The sequence below is a fragment of the Lacerta agilis genome, chromosome 10, assembly GCF_009819535.1.
Source record: "Lacerta agilis isolate rLacAgi1 chromosome 10, rLacAgi1.pri, whole genome shotgun sequence".
NCBI lineage: Eukaryota > Metazoa > Chordata > Lepidosauria > Squamata > Lacertidae > Lacerta > Lacerta agilis.
Window position 1 is genome coordinate 49,892,911 of NC_046321.1, and position 19,707 is coordinate 49,912,617.

At 41.5% G+C, this 19,707-nt stretch overlaps 2 protein-coding genes across 3 annotated transcripts in view; one reads left to right on the top strand and one right to left on the bottom strand.

Annotated features, from left to right (window-relative positions):
• The window catches only part of IMMP2L (inner mitochondrial membrane peptidase subunit 2), a 448,622-nt gene that overhangs the window by 285,177 nt on the left and 143,738 nt on the right, over positions 1–19,707 (bottom strand). The gene's annotated exons all lie outside the window — the stretch shown is intronic.
• Positions 9,138–12,115, top strand: LRRN3 (leucine rich repeat neuronal 3). Its single transcript, XM_033163444.1, has one exon. The coding sequence runs from the start codon at positions 9,475–9,477 to the stop codon at positions 11,599–11,601; it is 2,127 nt and encodes a 708-aa protein (XP_033019335.1). The 5' UTR covers positions 9,138–9,474; the 3' UTR covers positions 11,602–12,115.

The following is a 19,707-nucleotide window of genomic DNA, read 5'->3' on the forward strand; positions in this document are numbered from 1 at the left end:
TTAGCGTGTCATCCGAACCTTGGGTTCTTGGTTCGTCTTGGTTTGTTTCCAAAGAGCCAGTGTGGTATAGTGGTTAAGAGCAGTGGACTCGTAATCTGGTGAACCGTGTTCGATTCCCCGCTCCTCCACATGCAGCTGCTGGGTGACCTTGGGCTAGTCACGCTTCTCTGAAGTCTCTCAGCCCCACTCACCTCACAGAGTGTTTGTTGTGGGGGAGGAAGGGTAAGGAGAATGTTAGCCACTTTGAGACCCCTTCGGGTGGTGATAAGGATATCAAATCCAAACTCTTCTTCAAAGCATGTGCTGTAAACTCATGCTGTTTCAAAAGGTTCACATGTACTGCTTTCTCAGGATTATTGGCATTAATAACCTCCTTGTTTTTCTGAGTCATCTGCAGATCAGAATCCCTGTCTCACATTATAAGGATGCTAACTATGATTTAAATGTACTGGGAAAACTACACATCATCAGTCCAGAACAGAATATACTTACTAAAATAATGTGATTGAACATTTGGTTTTGCTCTTCATTCCCAATACTGGTTGTTGTTTTCCTTCAGATTGCTCTCTCTAGTCCAGTCAGGTAATCAACACCCTTCTTCCCTTTTTTTATTTGATAGTAACCTATGACAATTCTTACAGAAAAGCTTAAGTACATAGCTGTCAAGTATCACGTATTTCCCGGGATTCTCATGTTTTTTAACGCGTTTCCCGCTGCAATCCCGGGTTAATCAAAAACCCGTATATTCCCGTATATTTCCTTCCTTCCCCGTCTCCCCCGTTCTTTGCCTGCTGTCACTAAGAGCCAGACTATCTGCAGACAGGCAGCAGCCAGAGAAGGGGGGAGGAGGAGGAGGAGGGGAAAGGAGGAGGAGGAGGGGAAAGGAGGAGGAGGAGGGGAAAGGAGGAGGAGGACTTGTAAGCGCCAAGGGGAGGGACTCGCAGCCTCGCTCCGTCCTGCTTCTTTCTTTGCGCGCAGGCTCCACGCGCTCCATGGGACTCGGCTGAGGCGGGAGTGGCGCTGCCGCTGCCGGTATTTTCTTCTTCCTCCTCCTCCTCCTGGGGGTGCTGGGGGAGCAGTTCTCCTCAGCTGCCTCTCGCTCGCTCGCTCTCCTCAGGAGCTTCGCCAGCTTTTAAAAGGCGGATAAGCCTCACCGCCAGGCAAAATGGAGTCGGGAGTCCCGAGTGAGATTGGTGAAGAGGAGTGTCTGAGCAGCGCCCTTCTAGTCTCTCCCTTCCTGAAAACACGCAGACACATTTACCTCAGCTCTGAATGAGGAGCATCGAGCGGGCCCTGCTCTCCTCTCCCCTCCCCAAATCCTGCGCTGGGCAGGAGGGGTGGGCGGGGGGAGTGTCGGAGGAGAGAGAGAGAGAGGCAGGCGAGGGGACTGTTGCCGGCTCCGCCTCTTCTTCGGCGGCTCTCGGGCAGCCGGAACCGCATGCGGCTGCGGCGGCAGCTGCGGCGGCGGCGGGAAGCGAGCCTGGAGTGGAGGGATGTGGGGCTTGGGGTGAGGCAGGATCTTCGGCGTCTTCTCCGCTCCGGTCCTGGTGGCCGTGGTCTGCTGCGCCCAGAGTGGAGCCTCGGCATATTTTCCCATTGGCTCCGCCCACTTTTGCTTCTGGCCCCCGCCCACCACTGCCACATGACTATCATAGGTGAGGCTGCTGATCCCTTATTTTGAAATCCGAAAGTTGACAGCTATGCCTTAAGTAACATAAATTATGGAATGCCTTTTTTAGCTGAGTTTTCTTTGAGAGGTAGCTGTGTAAATACAGCTGTGTTTTGGGACTCCTCACTACCTCTAAATGGGCCAATGTGAGAAGAACTGCTTTTCTCATTAGCAGCAGGGGATGTTACATTCAGACTGCAACGTTTTTTAAATAAAGCTTTCTGACACTAAATGGAGTGGGTGGGAAGAGTTTTCTAATGCCTTATGATTGAATTCCTTTCTGCCCAATCTAACTGGTTCTTAGCTCCAAAGATTAAAAACAGTGTCCTCTTTTTATCCATTCCAGCTCAAATAAGAGATCCTCACATCCCTTGAGAACCAAGGCATGAGTCATCAGTGACAGCAAGAGGCACATGCCTAATTAAGGCATACCAATCATTGTCTACAAGAGAGATAATTAGTCTGCAAAGGGTCACACTGTTCGAGAGTCCAGAACGTATCTGGGATTTTATTTTTTTTATAGCAGCCAATGTTGCTGTCATAGTTAACAAAGGATGCATTTCAACATGGTAATATTACAGCTGCAAATTATTTTTAATGATGCTTACAAAAAGCAACATACTGATACTGATGTTGAGAAAAATAACATAGTTATACTAGATGTTTAAGACAGAATAGTCTGAAGAACCACTGGTGTGAACTCTTGGTTTTTCCATCTCAGCATGGCTTGTGCTTGTTCTATCAAGCTACTACTTTCTACCATTTATCAGAGTACTTTATTTTTTGGGTTTGCATTAAAATGTGAGCTGAATTTCTCCCTCCCAATGGCCCTTCAATCCCAATATATATGCATATAACCAGACTGCACACCTTCCAACAAAGATATTCAGTTCACGGAGGAAAACAGCTGTGAGGAAAGTAAGATTTAATGTCTGTTTTCTGATAACCAATATGTTTCTGAAATGACCTGCTTTACTTTTCACGTGTCTTTATTAATTTTGTGTTAATTTTGCTTAGTTCCTAACAAAAGCTTGATATAACAAGCAAATATTTCCGCAGTTGGCCTTTACAGAACACAACCTTGAACAGCTGCAAATAAAACACTTCCGAAGTAAGGTTTCCAGCTATAGCAGAAATGCAGAAATACAAACATATTAAGTGCCTAATTCTAGCAAGCTTTTGTTTTCTTAAGATATATGGCACATAAAGAGATCTAGTGAGTTTGTTCTTTAATGTTTAAGTAGTACTGAAGCCAGCTATCATTATAATGGATGGGAACGGAGGCAGAAGGAAGACACATATTTTGCAATGCAAAACCCATCCTTTGCCCCAAATAATGGCGACCTTAGTGCTTGTGGCAAACGGAAACTTTTACCCTAACAGAACTGTGACCCAGACTGCAACCCACTTACTTTGTCACATAGACATGAAATAAGACCAAACTATTAAGAGCCAACCCAGGGCACAACTTCCGGATTTCAGTTCAATTTCTTGGTCATGCTAGAGCAGAAGTGAGCAACTTGCAGCCCTCAGCCTTATTTCAGGTGGGTGTCAAACAGAAAAATGGGGAAAGGGGTACAATTGGGGGGGGGGTGTAAGAGAAAAGAGGTAGCAGAAAAGGAAAAAGAGCTCTGGCTGTGCCTGATTTTGTCACTGGTCCAGCACAAATGCCAGCATGTGTCCTCTAACAGATTATCCCTGCAAGGAAAGCAGTCCTAACCCCCCTCCCCAAGGCTCCCCAATTCGCTGCTACAGACGATAAAGAAATTAAACCCTGCAAGAGTTTGTGCTTATGTGCGCTTTGTGTTTGTAAAGTTAATAGAGTAGTACAATCCATCTACTTTAGTATAAAGTCATCTGTATACTGAATAACTCTGTATATTAAGCTAGAAATGTCTTAAATGCCAAACAGGAAGGAAAAGAGCAGCTTGATCATTTCTCAGCATGCCAGTTGCAGCTGGCAGGTAGCAGAAGCACAGAGCTCTTTTGCCAGAGGCAAATTAGCTTTTAACAAGAAAGTCTGCAGTCTACACTAAGACATATATGTTCCTCCGGTATATAAACTCAACACTTTTACTGAACATTAGGAGATGTGTGTAAGATGTCTCACTCATTAATAAATGAAACACCCACACTATCAAAATTTCATTCTGGTATTTGCACCTTGGAAAGAGGAATGAAATTTGCCACACACACACCCTGCAAAATTAAATGCAAAATATAAATTTAAGTTCAGCCAAGTTTCATCTTCAGCAGTGAAATGTTGTTGGGGTCTCACACTTAAGTGCACTATATGTTTCAGGTTACAAAATAATCACACATGTGTCAAGGGGGTGGAGGTGTGCTAATATTGTTACATTTGTGACAACTGTGGATTTCTTTCTTAGTACAGTCATACCTTGGGTTGCGCTCACTGCGGGTTGCGCCTAACCCAGAAGTACCGGAACGGGTCATTTCTGGGTTTTGGCGCTTGCGCATGCACAGAAGCGTGCTTTGCGCATGCGCAGAAGCGCCGAATTGCGCCGCACACATGCGCAGACACAGCGGCGCGGGTTGTGAATGCTGCGGGTTGCAAAAGCACCTCCCGCACGGATCGCGTTCACAACCCGAGCGTCCGCTGTATAACACACACAAAATGTTATACCTCCAGTTTAGGTGGTAGCTAGATAGGAAGTTGTTGCATATTCTACACTCTGGTGCCTAGAAGTTTTGTATTAAGAAAATGCTAGTTCTGAATCACCATTAGATCCGTAGTAGAGTGCCTGGTCTTGGATATACAGGTCACTAGCATTTCCTTTTAAGTGTCTTCAGGTCGAGTGAGAGGATAGTATGCTCTTGACACACTGACAGCAAACCTTTTTGGCCAAACACACAACTTCTTTGTTCCTCTCTTCATATGCACAAGTAAACAAACCATGAAGTTCCTCCATTAACCACTGTTTCCCATTTTGCTTGAACCAGAAAACTAAGGTTAAAAGCTTTGAAATAAAGCAGGATATTAAACCATGGTTTGAAGTTGCCCTAATAACCTGGCTTGTTCCAAAGCTGTTACCATAGTAACCTGGTTCAGACAAAAAATGGTAATCAATGGAAGACTTTGTGGATCTTTGTTCCCACCACAAAGAAAGAAGAGAAGTAGCTATGTGCAATGCCAAAATGATCTCCAAAAAGTCCTTTTCCATTACCAACACGTCATACAATGGCTAAATAATCATTTCAATATTGTTTCAAGTATATATGCAAAGCATGAGGCTGCTTGTTATTCTGCTTATTTCAGACAAAAATAACACATATTTAAACACCAGAATCTTGATTCTTATTAATAATGGAACTGAGGGCCACCTATGAAATTTATTGGCAGTGCCTTCAAGGAATCATTCTTTACACAATGAATAATGCATACAATGTGGTGATGGACACTAGTTTAGACTGAGAATTAGATATATTCGTGGCAAGTAATTATACAAATAGTCAAAGCATTTTGTCAACTGAGATCCCTCCGCTTGGACTTTTTGGTTCCAAAGGTTTGAACTTGTTAATGATCAGTTAATCTGCTTCCCGACTTTTTTAAGGGCAGCAACAGCGTTCTGATTGGTAATAGTATTGATCATGACGTTGCTTGTTCGTTGTCAATAAAAGGCTGCGGCTCCCCGTTTTAGGCGGACAGTCAGAGTTAGGGTTTGGATGATTCAGATGTAGATAGTTGGGGTTTTGGGGAACGGGTTGGTTGGGTTGGAAGTGCGTGCACAAGGTAGAGAGGTTAGCATTGCGGAAGAATTGGCGGTTTAGGCTTAGCTAGCTTTAGTTTTAGTTAGCCTAGAACTTGCGGAAGAATTGGCGGTTCAGAGTCAGCTAGCCTAGGTAGTGTTAGAACAGTTGAGGCTTAGAGAAAAGTAATAGCCTATGCGGGTCAGCCAAAGCCATCAAAAGAAACAGTGGTTGTCCGTCTTTATTTCATCTTAATTTAATTTTTCGTAGTCTATTGGCGCTTTTGCCTGGCCGTAGTTTTGGCCACCTTTTATTTGGGTACGTTACTTAAGGGAACAACTTAGGAGGTCGCAAGTGCTCGCAGGTACTTTTACAAGGCACTTTTTTATCCGAACTACTCACGCACCCTTCAGATTTAGCCTGGCGGACAATGGCTCGGTGTGAGTTTAAGCTCCGGAATTATCGGCCGTCCCGTTCGCAGGCTTGGCCGGCGCCCGTGCAGGAACGCATGTGAGGCGCTGGCCGCAGATCCCCGGCAACTGGAATCCCGTGTGCCGTTGACCTAGTCCTGCACGCAGGAGGCTCCAGCAAAGAATCCCCGCATCAAAGCACTTCATATAATTCTATTTATACACACGATTCCATATCTGACTACATATGGTATGTAATTCTGCCTGCAACTAGCTCCAAATGGAAATTTCCTGTTCTCCAATGGATATGAAGCATGTTAATCACCAAAGATTCTCACTTTCCTAACACCACAATTTTCTCTCCCCTTACTTTGGGCAAGAGATTGTAAGCTGATGCTCTGCAATGTTACAAATAAGCCAATACTAAGAGAGTATCCAGTCCTACTGTAAAATAACGAGGTTACTTGAGTTCATTGCTTAGTAACTTTCTTTTCTTTAGATCAAATCTGATAGAACCAATAATGAAGTTTACCTGAAGGCATCAGCAAGGATAAACTTGAAAGGTAACACTGACCCTAATAGAAGAAGTCTTGCCTTTGCCTAAGATCTTTCTGTAGTGCTAACTTCGTATTTATAATTCATCTAAACTACTGCACTAGCATCCAAGAAGATTTCCCCCCACCAGATCTTTAATACAGAAAAGAGGCCCATTTTTAAGTCTTTTGTCACCAGCAGCACATCCAACAATAGGGACAGCAAGGCGGTAGGTAATTCAGCTTGTGAAGCTAATGCCAGAGTTTTATTAACTAACCATTTGTGCAAATGTTCTTTTCTCTGCAAGCCTGAAGAGTACCTAATTTCATGGAACAGATCATATTTTGATTATGTTATTCTGTACCAGTGCTACTTTGCATTGCATATATATTGGCCCCTTGCCACAAAAAATGCATTAGAAAACCTCAAAACAACATAGTGTTTCACTGACATGTTTAGCTCACACGTTGTCTGTTGATTTTATTTATATACATTAAGACACTGCAAGTTAGAAAGCTTTACACCTACATACAAAGGGGGTGTGGGGTGTGCGTGGGTGGGTGGGTGTGTGTGTGCGCGCGTGCGTGCATGTGTAGGGGTTATAGCGGGGAAAGGAAGCCCCAATGCACAAGCAGAAGTTCATTGTGCGAGTGGACCGACACCACTTGATATCACCCAATATTACAGGTTTGGAGGCATTACAGCAGGGTTCAAATTGCTACTTAGTCATGAAGCTCAGTGAATAACCTTCAGCCAGCCATTATTTTTCAGCCCAACTTACCCCAGTAGGTTACTTTGAGGATTAGTTATTGGGGAGGATCATATCTGCTGCCCTGAGCATCTTGGAAGAAGGGTAGGACAAAAGCTTCATAAACACAGCTAAACAAATTGCAGTGCAGCCATTGGCTATGGCACCAATACCATGGCAAATCAAACCTCTTTTGAAGGTTTCTGCAGCATTTCAAGTGGAAGAGAACAACCGACGATAGAAATAGGCTTTGGAAAGTCTACTGCAGATGCTTAAAGGATAGTGCCAATAATTTGTCATTTGCCTCCCCAATGCCCAGAGCAGTTTCAAAACTGTTTCTGAAATCCCTGTGTAGCTAGAAAGCGGCAGAACTGGGATGCAAAGCCCCCAAGCCATTTGACTACAATCGTCAAATTGCTTGCTCAAAAGTAGTCCCACTGAAGTCAGAGAGATCAATGGAGCAAGAAGCTGGAGGATGTTGGTCTAAGGATCTTGCTTAAGTTCCTTATTAAGTTGTGGCTCAAAGCATCCCTGGTCCAAAACTTGTCTCAGGCACTACATGGCCTTAAGCAAGCCATTATCTCACAGCCTCAGCCCCAGCGCTGTACAGGGATAATTGTGACCTACTTTAACGGATTGTTGCAGGGATTACTGAAGTCATTTATTTAACCGCCTTCAGTACTATGGAGTAGTGTGTGTGTGTGTGTGTGTGTGTGTGTGTGTGTGTGTGTTTGTGTGTGTGTGTAGAAACACGCATACCTAATAAAAATGGCTAAGGATATCTCCACTGTTTATGTATGTAGCATGTGCACACATGTATGTACAAGTGTGTCCATAAAGGAACAGAAAAGAGCAAAATACAATTATGTGGCACTGAACAGATGTAAACAGAATATAAAATATGTTTTAAAAAAGGAAACATAGATGGCTCTGAGAAACATACTATGCCTCTCCTGCTGACACCAGCAGTGTTTATTTCAGATAATGTTTGTCACTAGTTGTCTAAAAGTTGCAAGTCAGTCTTGGAGATTAGCATTCAATGCCAGCAAATGAAGGGAAGGAAGGAGCCAAATCAGATGTTAGTTCAGACTATTCTATGCTTTACATCTTGGAAGACATCCTTGCCAGGGATGCAGTGTTTGCTATCTTTTACCAGCAACATCTCAAAATACATTTATCAATGTCAATGAACCATTGGCCTTATCATACAAGTTCGCAAACAAAACTACCAGTGTGAATTATGAAACAAAAGGAAAACAGTGAAACAAAAGGAAAACAGTGCAAGATACCGGTAGAATGCAACTCGATCTGTCGGTCATGTATTGCCTACCATATTGTTTGTTTATTGAAAATATTGTGCGCCAAGCAATGTGCCACAAGACTTGCTGCCGATATTGCTGTAACAGACCAACCCTGCCAGCCTTCTGGAAATAACTGAGTTGCTATTATGTTTAATCACATGTAAACTTCTACAGTGATTTAAATTCTTATTGTACTCATGCTGGCAAACATATTGGTCATGATCCCAAAAATGTACACACATTAGTAGATGTCGATCTCACTACAGATGATGGTGACACATGAACCAACATTGGTTCGGTAGGTGCCACATCAACAGTGGGAGGAGAGGGCAGAACCAGTGCAGATAGAAGAACTTGTTCATTTACATTCACACACAGTGGATTTAAGTTCAGCTGTAAATTGAAACCTGCAGTCCTATATGTAAGTTCCATTGAATTCAATGTGGCTTACCTTTAAGCAGACACATGTACTATTAGACATATTGCTGTGCTAATTGTATCAACATGCAAATGCTTAAATTTCTGAATACTTAGTGATCCCCCCATAAACCCCTACTACATTGGTATTCTGTGTCCAGATGCCAGCATTTTAGACAATAAAGATTTTTAGGATCTGTCTGCCAGGTTGTTTAAATATCACCTGCAGTAAGCAACACAGTATGTTTTTACCTAAAAACATTTCTGCTTATATTGTTTAATAGTAGCAAGTACCAGTACTAATTGTTTTCTCTCTCTTTATATTGAAGGTCTCTTTTCAACAACAACAACAACAACAACAACAACAAGGAAGACATCATGGAATCTAAACTTAACACTACTATATGATTGTTCTGCTTCCTTTTTGACGACCTCCTGGGTGGACCACATATTTCAAATACAACTCAATATTTATTGTTCCCCAAATATGCCTCTCTTAACTGGACAAAGTGACTGCAAAGGAGCCACATATTTCCAAGAAAGAGAGGGTTGTTGTGCTTCTGCAGCATGCGTCATTTGACAAATGCAAGTGTTTGTCTTCTTAAATGACCATCTCCTATTGAACTTAAAAAACTGTAATTGTCCAATCCTTAAGGGCCAATTACTTTTCTGGAACAGTGAGCTAAAATGAAGGACATGCCATTCAAAATTCACTTTTTACTTGGCCTAACTATCACTGTGCTAGTTCAAGCTGTAGATAAAAAAGCAGACTGCCCACAGTCATGTACATGTGATATAAGACCGTGGTTCACTCCAAGATCCATATACATGGAAGCTTCTACAGTGGACTGCAATGATGTAGGTCTCTCAACTTTCCCAACCCAGTTGCCTGCTGACACACAGGTTCTACTTCTACAGGCAAACAACATTAAAAAAATTGAATACCCAGCAGACTTCCCAGTAAACCTTACTGGTTTGGATTTGTCTCAGAACAGTTTATCATCAGTGGCCAATATTGAACTTCGGAAGATACCCCAACTTCTTTCAGTGTATCTGGAAGAAAACAAACTTACAGAGTTGCCAGACGAATGTCTCACTGGGCTGAACAATCTCCAAGAGCTCTACATTAATCACAACCTGCTTTCCACAATTGCACCAGGAGCCTTCACAGGTCTTTATAATCTTCTTAGACTTCATCTCAATTCCAATAGTCTGCAAGTGATCAACAGTAAGTGGTTTGAAGCTATTCCTAATCTGGAGATTCTTATGATTGGAGAAAACCCAATTATCAGAATCGAAGATATGAACTTTAAGCCCCTTATCAATCTGCGGAGCCTGGTTTTAGCAGGCATAAATCTCACAGAAATACCAGATAATGCCTTGGCTGGCCTTGACAATTTAGAAAGCATCTCTTTCTATGACAACAGATTAGTAAAAGTGCCCCACACTGCTCTTCAAAAGGCTACTAACCTTAAATTTTTAGATTTAAACAAGAACCCCATTAACAGAATACGAAGAGGAGATTTTAGCAATATGATACACCTCAAAGAATTGGGAATTAATAACATGCCTGAACTAATATCTATTGATAACCTGGCAGTTGACAATTTGCCAGACTTGAGAAAAATAGAAGCTACGAATAACCCCAGACTGTCATACATACACCCAAATGCATTCTATCGGCTTCCCCGACTGGAATCACTCATGCTCAACAGCAATGCACTCAGTGCCCTGTACCGTAGTACAATTGAATCTTTGCCTAATCTCAAGGAAATCAGCATACACAGCAACCCAATCCGGTGTGACTGCGTCATCCGATGGATTAATATGAATAAAACTAGCATTAGGTTCATGGAGCCGGAATCATTATTTTGTGTAGATCCTCCTGAATTTCAGGGCCAGAATGTGAGGAAGGTTCATTTTAGAGAAATGATGGAAATCTGCCTTCCACTGATAGCCCCAGAAAGTTTTCCTTCCAGCATAAATTTAGAATCAGGCAGCTACATTTCTTTACATTGCAGAGCAACAGCAGAACCAGAACCTGAAGTATACTGGATAACTCCATCAGGACATAAACTTTTGCCCAACACTGTTTCTCTTAAATATTACGTACATTCAGAAGGAACGCTAGATATCAGTGATATAACACAAAAAGAAAGTGGCTTATACACATGCATAGCAACTAATTTGGTCGGGGCAGATTTAAAATCCATTATGATTAATGTGGATGGTTCTTTTCCCCAGGATAACCATAAGTCTTTGTCTATTAAGGTTGAAGATGTGAGATCTAATTCTGTACTTCTGTCCTGGAAAGCAACTTCCAAAATAGTGAAATCTGCCATTAGATGGACTGCCTTTCCAAAAGATGGAAATTCTCTGGCTTCTCAAAGCGCTCGAATACCATCCCATATAAAAATCTATAATTTTACACATCTAACCCCGTCCACAGAATATACAATTTGTATGGACATCCCCACTGTCCAGTTACAGAATGCAAGACAGTGCGTCAACATTGCAACAAAAGGGTTGGATCCGGCAATGGCAAATTATGATAAGAGCAACATCACTACATTGTTTGTCTGTCTTGCTACACTTTTGGGATTCTTTTGCGTGGTTTCTCTCTTCAGCTGCATCTCTCATGAAATGAACTGTGATGCAGGACACAGCTACTTCAGGAATTACCTGAAGAAACAATCCTTTTCCTTCAGTGAGCTTTACCCTCCTCTAATCAGTCTTTGGGATACTAACAAAGAAAAAAGCACAGCGCTCGAAGTCCAAGCAACAGTCATAGGCATTCCAGCTAATATGTCATGAGATACCAATGTTACTGTACTAGTGTGCTAAACTGGGGTGCACAAGACTAAATAATTGTGCTCAATAAAAAAGCAAAAATAAAAAGTATCCCTCTACAAAAATCAAAACCTTGGACTTAGCAGATGGTGATAGTTACAAATACAAATATTTGCCGGTGTGGTATTTTTTTAAAACAAACACCTGTCTTTGAAGAATTCTGTGCCAACCAAATTGTTTTCTAGGACTTTATAGTGTGACTTCTTACAATCTAAGAGGCACTCAATGCTGTCTATACAGTACAAGTAGAGGAGAAAAAATTATGTATTTGTTGTTTTTTTAATTAAATGTAGAAATAGTGGAATTGAGTAATACCCTCCTCCTGTGTTATATGACACACATTTAGCCACGAGTTTTTGCAGTGAACTAGAATTGACCCGTGGTGTGATGAATTGGACAAATTCTGTAGAGTAGAACCAGTGAGTATGTGAAACTTTTTTTATGAGGAAAAAAAATACATTTTTGAGTACAATCAAAATATTTTGGACTTCTTTCTTTCTAAATAAGTTCTTTTTGGGATTTACTGGAACATGCTGTGCAACACCAACATTTTAATATCCAGTAAATACACACAAACTTGCAGGCCTGATTGCATCAATATATTTCAGGCTGTGTAGCTGCAATAAAGGACACAATAAATCACTTTCTGAAGTATTCACACAATGGTTTAGGAAAGGTTTTCCACTATGTTGTGTTGTGTTTTGTTTTGTTTTTAAAAAGAACAAAACAAAACAGCAAAAAATCTTATTGGAGTTGTATTTAATTTGTAATCTATGAAGCGCTCAGCAGTTTCTAGTCAAAATCATAGTACTATAATCATTTCTGTATATTTTAAAACAATTGAGTGTCCCAAAGCCATGGATCCATTTTCATACAAGCCATTATCATTATTATTCCTATTTTACAGACTAGCTATTATTGAGTAGAAAACTGAAACAAGATGAGGTTTGTGAACATATGCATTTACTTAATTGGGCCACACCACTTGAACTGAAAGAGTATTTGGATTAAAAATTAATAGAATGTTGTGACCTGCTGATATTATTCCCAGAGGGAGCTAGTTGGTCAGAATGGGAAACTGGATTTTGAACTAGACGGGACTTTGGTGTGATCCATCAGGGTTTTATTGTAAACCATTCAAGAAGTAACTATTGTTAGCAATGAATCTTTTCTCTAGATGTATCATGCCTTCAAACTGCATGTCTCAAAGAAACCAACCAGATTAGATTCTGTGATTTGCCCTGACTCCATTCAAATCAAATGAAGAATTCTAGCTAACTCAGCCTGCCTGAGTATGCACATTTGAGTATATGTCAAAGCTTGGTATATTGAAAACATTTATTTGCTTTTCTGGTGTGTTTGCAGTGTTCAGGACTAACAACATCAACAACAACAATTCTAAAATCAATCGAGATTAAATCATCAATAACAGAAATAGCTAATATGCAGGGAACATAACATGGCCAGCTCTGCACAAACAGCAGGGTGAAGTGGCCTGCTTCAGGTGGCACCATAAGGGAGACATAGATAAATGGAGGCATGAATTGACTTCTGAATGGTGAGGGCACCATTTGGGTTATGCAGAAAAAAAAGTTTTTGAGCCGGCATTGAACAGGAAGGTATAGAGATGAGTAGAATGCCAGAAGCTTTGTCCTTAGACGAAGGTGAGTAGCTGAGATTCAAAAGCAGAAAGAGGAAAGAGAGACTTTATAGGTTAAAAGTATGCAATGCTGCCTCATGGATTTTCCAAATCATCAGCAGACAACTCAGTCAATAAGGCTGAGGGTGGTTTGGGTGTCAGCAGCATCCCCTTTGGATGCAGTCAAAGATATGGTCTGATGACAATATGATGCTACACACTGGCTGAAGTTTAAATAGCTCTGAGTATGGTCAGTGCCTGGACCCCAATATACACTCCCTTATTTATCATCATGGCAGAAAGACAGGGGACCTATGTTATAAATGAATGAAAAAACTGGTCCCCAATTCTGGCCTTGTGTCTTAGCAAGGCTCTATATTGGTGGAGGGGAGCCTTTTGGCTCAATGGGCAAGATTCTTATCAGAATGTGCCTTGCAGGTGAAAAATTGACAGGTTGGCCATCTGTCAATCACCTATCTTCATAAATGACATCAAAGGATTTGGTGCTTTGAAGTCTCAAAGCCGGGGCTTCAAAGTACTAGCAAGCAACATATCACTGCTAAAAGTAAGATGTTCCCATCTTCATTTCACCAGCCACTTCACTGAAGACCCATTTGGAGTGAAACAGCTGCTGAAACAAAGCAGAGAAAAAACACTCAGGGTCACCTTTCTCATCAGCTGATGCAGATGGGAGGAAGCCTGCTTAGTGCTTCAAAGGCACCTATCAACCAAATGACTGTCAGGTGTTTTCGAAACTGCTCAACAAAGCTTTGACAAAGCTCTGCCCTTACCTGTATGACATCAGGTGTAGGGCAGGTAGGTATGGCTTGCACAAAACAGCCTTATGGACCAAATAGGGAAACTTAGTGATTGGTCTACAAGGTAGAGGCTCCCCACCCCTGCTTTAAATAAAGTTGGAAAGATAGCAGGACCTACTCTTTGAGATTGACGATTCATTCAAATTAGGATGTGAAAATGTGACATTTCAGAGTCAAAATATAATTTGAAGGAAGGACACTAAAAAACTAAAATTTGCCACAAAGCCCAACATTAAGTAACTCAAATTTCTTAAGAGTCTGAAAATATACTTTTACTCAACATTTTAAATTTCAAAAATCTATTTAGGAAGTGTGCAATTTTTCCACAACCCAAAAAACCTGTCTAGACTTTTAATTATTCTGGATAAGAAGTTGACCAAGAATGTTATCTATACAAATCACGGTGCTTTCTTAGTGTTTATATGTCCTCTTTCTATTCAGAGACTGCTGTGTTTGGTTTGCCACTGACTGTCACAACAACAACAACAAATCCCCTTTGAAAGCAAGTTATTAATTACTAAAAGTTCATCTTAAATTGTGACAAATTCTTTCTGGGTCATTTTTAGTCATTGCTTGCAAGCTGCAAGAGATTTCCACAGAAGCTTTAAAGGCCAAAATGGGATGTGTGTGGGTCCCAGTGGTAATTCTATAATATCCAAAATATGTATCTTTATGAATTCAGTATGTTTCAATGAGCACACTCTTTACAAACCTGATGAATCGCTATCACACACATGCCGACATTAGAATTTATCAGCCAGACGTGCCCATACATCACGAGAGATTTCAGCACCGAGGACAGAGCTCTTAGAGGCAGGCTATTTATCAAGCACACAGTACTTGAAATATGACCTATTATAAAGTCAGCACTGTATAGGTCAGCAAGAACTTGTTCATGTATCTTGTATGTTTGTCTTATGAGACAAAGTACATTTAAAACCAGTTACTGATATAGCTCAGGGGTTAGAATTACATTTGTTTCAAAGAACGCAGCTGAGATCAATGGCAAAAAAAGCCACACACAAAGAGCACTTTGCCATAAGTATGCCAATAAGAACTTATTTCTTGGATGAAATCAGCATTTCTTACACTTCCCTGCAGAGGCGCCATCTTCCAAAGAACATTGAGGGGGCATCCTGACAGTGCATGTGCAACGTCACACATCATCCTGACAACGTTCCACGCCCGGCTCCATTTTTGGCCTCAACAATAGCGGGGCAGCCCCCTTTAAAAAAAGAGCCTCATCCCTTTGGAACCAGTGCCTATGCTTCGTTGTGTAATTTACTATAATGCAGAATCCCACCCAGAGTCTTCCTTAAATCAGAAGAATTTACTCAAATGATCTAAAATGCTATCTTTCACATAACTGATACATAAGTGACATTTTTGCTTGAAAGATTCAAACTATTATACGTGTGTGCAGGCACTTGGCTGAAAATGCAGAGCTGGATTGGGGCAGGGGGCACGTGGAAGTCCTCCCCTCAACATCCCCATTGCATGACCCTACCTCTTCAGTCATACAACATTCCGTTTAGTGGAGTAGGTCTTAAGGGAGCTTTTTACCCATGTTCCCTTTAATGCACGTAGAACACCTTTTGTAGTCAAGGACCTTACTTTATCAGGCTCTCTAACTGTGTAAAGAGACACGGGTGGCACTGTGGTCTAAACCACAGAGCCTAGGGCTTGCCAATCAGAAGGTCGGCGGTTCAAATCCCCGTGACGGGGTGATTGGGACATGCTCCTGCCAACCTAGCAGTTAGAAAGCACGTCAAAGTGCAAGTAGATAAATAGGTACCGCTCCGGCGGGAAAGTAAACGGTGTTTCTGTGCACTGCTCTGGTTCGCTAGAAGCAGCTTAGTCATGCTCACCACATGACCCGGAAGCTGTACGCTGGCTCTCTCGGCCAGTAAAGCGAGATGAGCGCCACAACCCCAGCGTTGTCCACGACTGGACCTAACAGTCAGGGTCCCTTTAACTGTAAAAGGCTCTGCTCACATTCAGGTGAACACGAGTAGAAGCCCCATGCAGATCCTCCAAGCAAAACATGGGAAATGTTGAGGACTAAATAGGCGGGGTTTTGTTGACATCTGATGGGAGGGTGCTCCACAGGGCGGGCGCCACTTCTGAGAAGGCCCTCTTTTTAACATTCACACAAGTTTTTGTAATTTGGAAATAGTATCCCTCTGTCAAGAATTAGACACAATGTGCTCCATGCATCACACGGTTTCATATTTTTGCCTCTTACAAGCATGACGGTAACATGGCTCCTGCAATAAGTTAAGGAAGTTCACAGAATGAAAGTTTCCTGTTCACTTAATCTGGATTCCTACCAAGTCTTTCTGGATGACTGGAGGCTGTCCTGGACAATGTGGGGTGGAACATGGGGGTGTAGCATAAGGAGAAGTCACTCAACACTAGGTTTGGCTGGTGGAAGGTGTTCCATCCCTCCCCAGCACCCCCTTGTGCCCATATTATTCTGAAGGGCCCCTCAAAACAGGCATGTAGGGAGCACAGTTGATTGCAGCTGGGAAAAAGAAATCAGAACATTTCATTTCATGGATGTTCTTAGGTTAATTTAGATAAGGATCCATTTGACATTAAAATGTTTCTGCTTACACATCTACAAATCTATGTTGCAGAGCTAAGTGAATCTCATAAATAAATACATTCTCTCACACACTTTTTCTTGATTGTTTTAAATGGAAAAGGTTTATTGTGTATTCATAAAGTTTTTATTAAAAATAGTGAACTAAACTGATATGAGAAAATTCTGTTTCTGGTAAATTTAGAATATACAGTGTAGGTTTTCATTCCAGGAGATAGAGCCCTGTTTTATAAAATGCTTAAGAATCACATATTAATTATGCCATGCTTTTGTACATCATAGCTGCAATCCCATTTACTCTCCCACATTTTCCAGAACTGTATATTTTTAACATCATTTAAAAATCATTCCTAAATGTGCCACTTTCAAAAGGTTGAAATAAAAATTAGGGGAGGCAACACAAGCTAGATAGATGTCTAATAACTGTGCATGTCAGGATTTCATTTTAAACACAGAAACAGAATGTAGACAACCCCCTCCTTAGTGGTTTAAAACTACTGTCATTATTCAAATAAAAAAATAGGTTGTATATACCTACAAAGCCAAATGTGGGTGGCTTCTAGATGTTACAATATACAGCTTAGGTTTTTATTATTATCTGTCTTCCTGTCACCATATTTCTGCTTTTCACCCAAAGCCCAAAGAGTTGTGGAACTAGGGAATTATAGATCTTACACTTAATGGTAGGATGGGACACTTTAGACTGCCATGTGAAATACTTCAGCTGTGAAGCACTCACTTAATATATCTCTTCCCGGTGTTGCCGTTACATGCTTTACAACTGCTTCTACAGCCCTGATACTTTACAGGAAAACAAACCACCACCTCCACACACAAAAAGTTTGCCAAACCTGATTGGAAAATAAATAAATACTGTGAGCATGTGCAGTTCCGCATTTTAAATTCACTTTAATCACAGCACCACCATAAGTACTGGAATAAAATGGGGTTTGCTTTGACTGCCCTGAAGTTAAGCACATTTACTTGGAAAAAGCACCCCTACTCAGAGCAGACTTATTACAATTAATGTAGCTGAGTTGTTTAGTCGTTTAGTCGTGTCCGACTCTTCGTGACCCCATGGGCACTTTTGTCTTCCACTGCCTCCCGCAGTTTGGTCAAACACATGTTAGTAGCTTCGAGAACACTGACCAATCATCTCGTCCTCTGCCATCCCCTTCTCCTTGTGCTCTCAATCTTTCCCAGCATTGGGTCTTTTCCAGGGAGTCTTCTCTTCTCATGAGGTGGCCAAAGTATTGGAGCCTCAGCTTTAGGATCTGTCCTTCCAGTGGGCACTCAGGGCTGATTTCCTTCAGAATGGATAGGTTTGATCTTCTTGCAGTCCATGGGACTCTCAAGAGTCTCCTCCAGCACCATAAGTCAAAGGCATCAATTCTTCGGTGATCAGCCTTCTTTATGGTCCAGCTCTCACTTCCATACATCACTACTGGGAAAACCATAGCTTTAACTATACAGACCTTTGTCGGCAAGGTAATGTTTCTGCTTTTTAAGATGCTGTCTAGACAGCACCTAAATTAGTCGTGCCCATAAACATCAATTGGACTAAGAGTAGCACCAGCATTGAAACCAAACCACTGTGTTTTAAAAGTAAAAATAAAAAGCATCTATGAACATGTGAATGCCTGGTCAGCTTTCTTCTGACTTTAAAATGCTTTTGAAAGCAAGCAAGCTGTGTCAACCTACATTGGTCCCAACAGGCTATGGCATGCTCTGGCAGGGCCTGTTTACTGGTGTCCCCCCATCAGCTGCTCTCTGGGTGGTCAGTTGGGACCACCTGGTCTAACTGTACCACTGTACCATATGGGGAGCATTCTCCCACACATTTGGACTCAGGGCAGACTACCTAAACATTTACGATTTTACATACTACTCTTTATACTTGAGACAAGTTGTAACAGAACATCTGTATAACTCAGCTGGTAGAGCATGAGACTCTTAATCTCAGAGTTGTGGGTTTGAGCCGCACATTGGGCAAAAGATTCCTGTATTGCAGGTGGTGGTCCCTTCAACTGTATGATTCTATGATCATCCTATGTATTCACTGCCAGCATTTTATTATCTCATACAGTGGCTTTCCCATCCACTGCTTCATCCCCATTCATTCTTCATAAGCCGGCTAACTAGAATGAAAAGGAACAAAACCCTCATCAGCCTCAAGCAAGCATATCCAATGGCCAGAGAAGACTGTTCTAGTCGTTCAGTGCACTAACTGCTTATACAGGTAATACTTCTATCATGGCTACTTAAAGAGCTATCTTGCAAAAAGAAGACAAAGGTAAGAAATGTAAAAAAAAAAAAGTTCTTAGACAACACTGGCCATCACCTTTCCCCACTTAAAATGGTAAGATCAACACATATTTTCTGAGCGATGAAAAAGGAGAAGGAACGATGATGACAGTGCAGTGTGGACATTTTATTCACCATTTAAACACGGAAGCTGACATATCCTAGGTGCCCTTATGGAACAGCAAGATAACACCTGTGCCCTTCTTATGTAAATAAATAGCTTGATCTGGCCCTACCTGCTAGCTCCTTGCTTGCTGTCTTGTATGCCTGTCTATCAGTACTGAAAGAGAGATAAAGAACTGCAGCTGGGTAAGACTATTAAGAGCTTTCACCCACCCTCCAACAATTCCATCGTATTCACCATACATTGCTCATTATGGAGGGTCTCATTACGGATCATCCCAGGTGTATTTCTTTATCTCTGTTTTACCATTGACAGGCAGGTACAGAAGATAACAAGAATAAGCAACCACATAGTAGGCAGAACAAGATCAAGGTCTCCCCCCCCCCCGAAAAATGATACATACAGGTGCTATCTTGCTCTTCTATAAGAGTGCACAAGATAAAACACAAGCCCCATGTTTGCTATCTCTTCTTCCTTAATTTTTACCTGGAATAGGTAAATAAGAGGCAAGACACGAGCATGTGGGATTGAATTAGAACCACTCAATACAGATTTCAGCAGAGGGTAAGCACCATGTGGG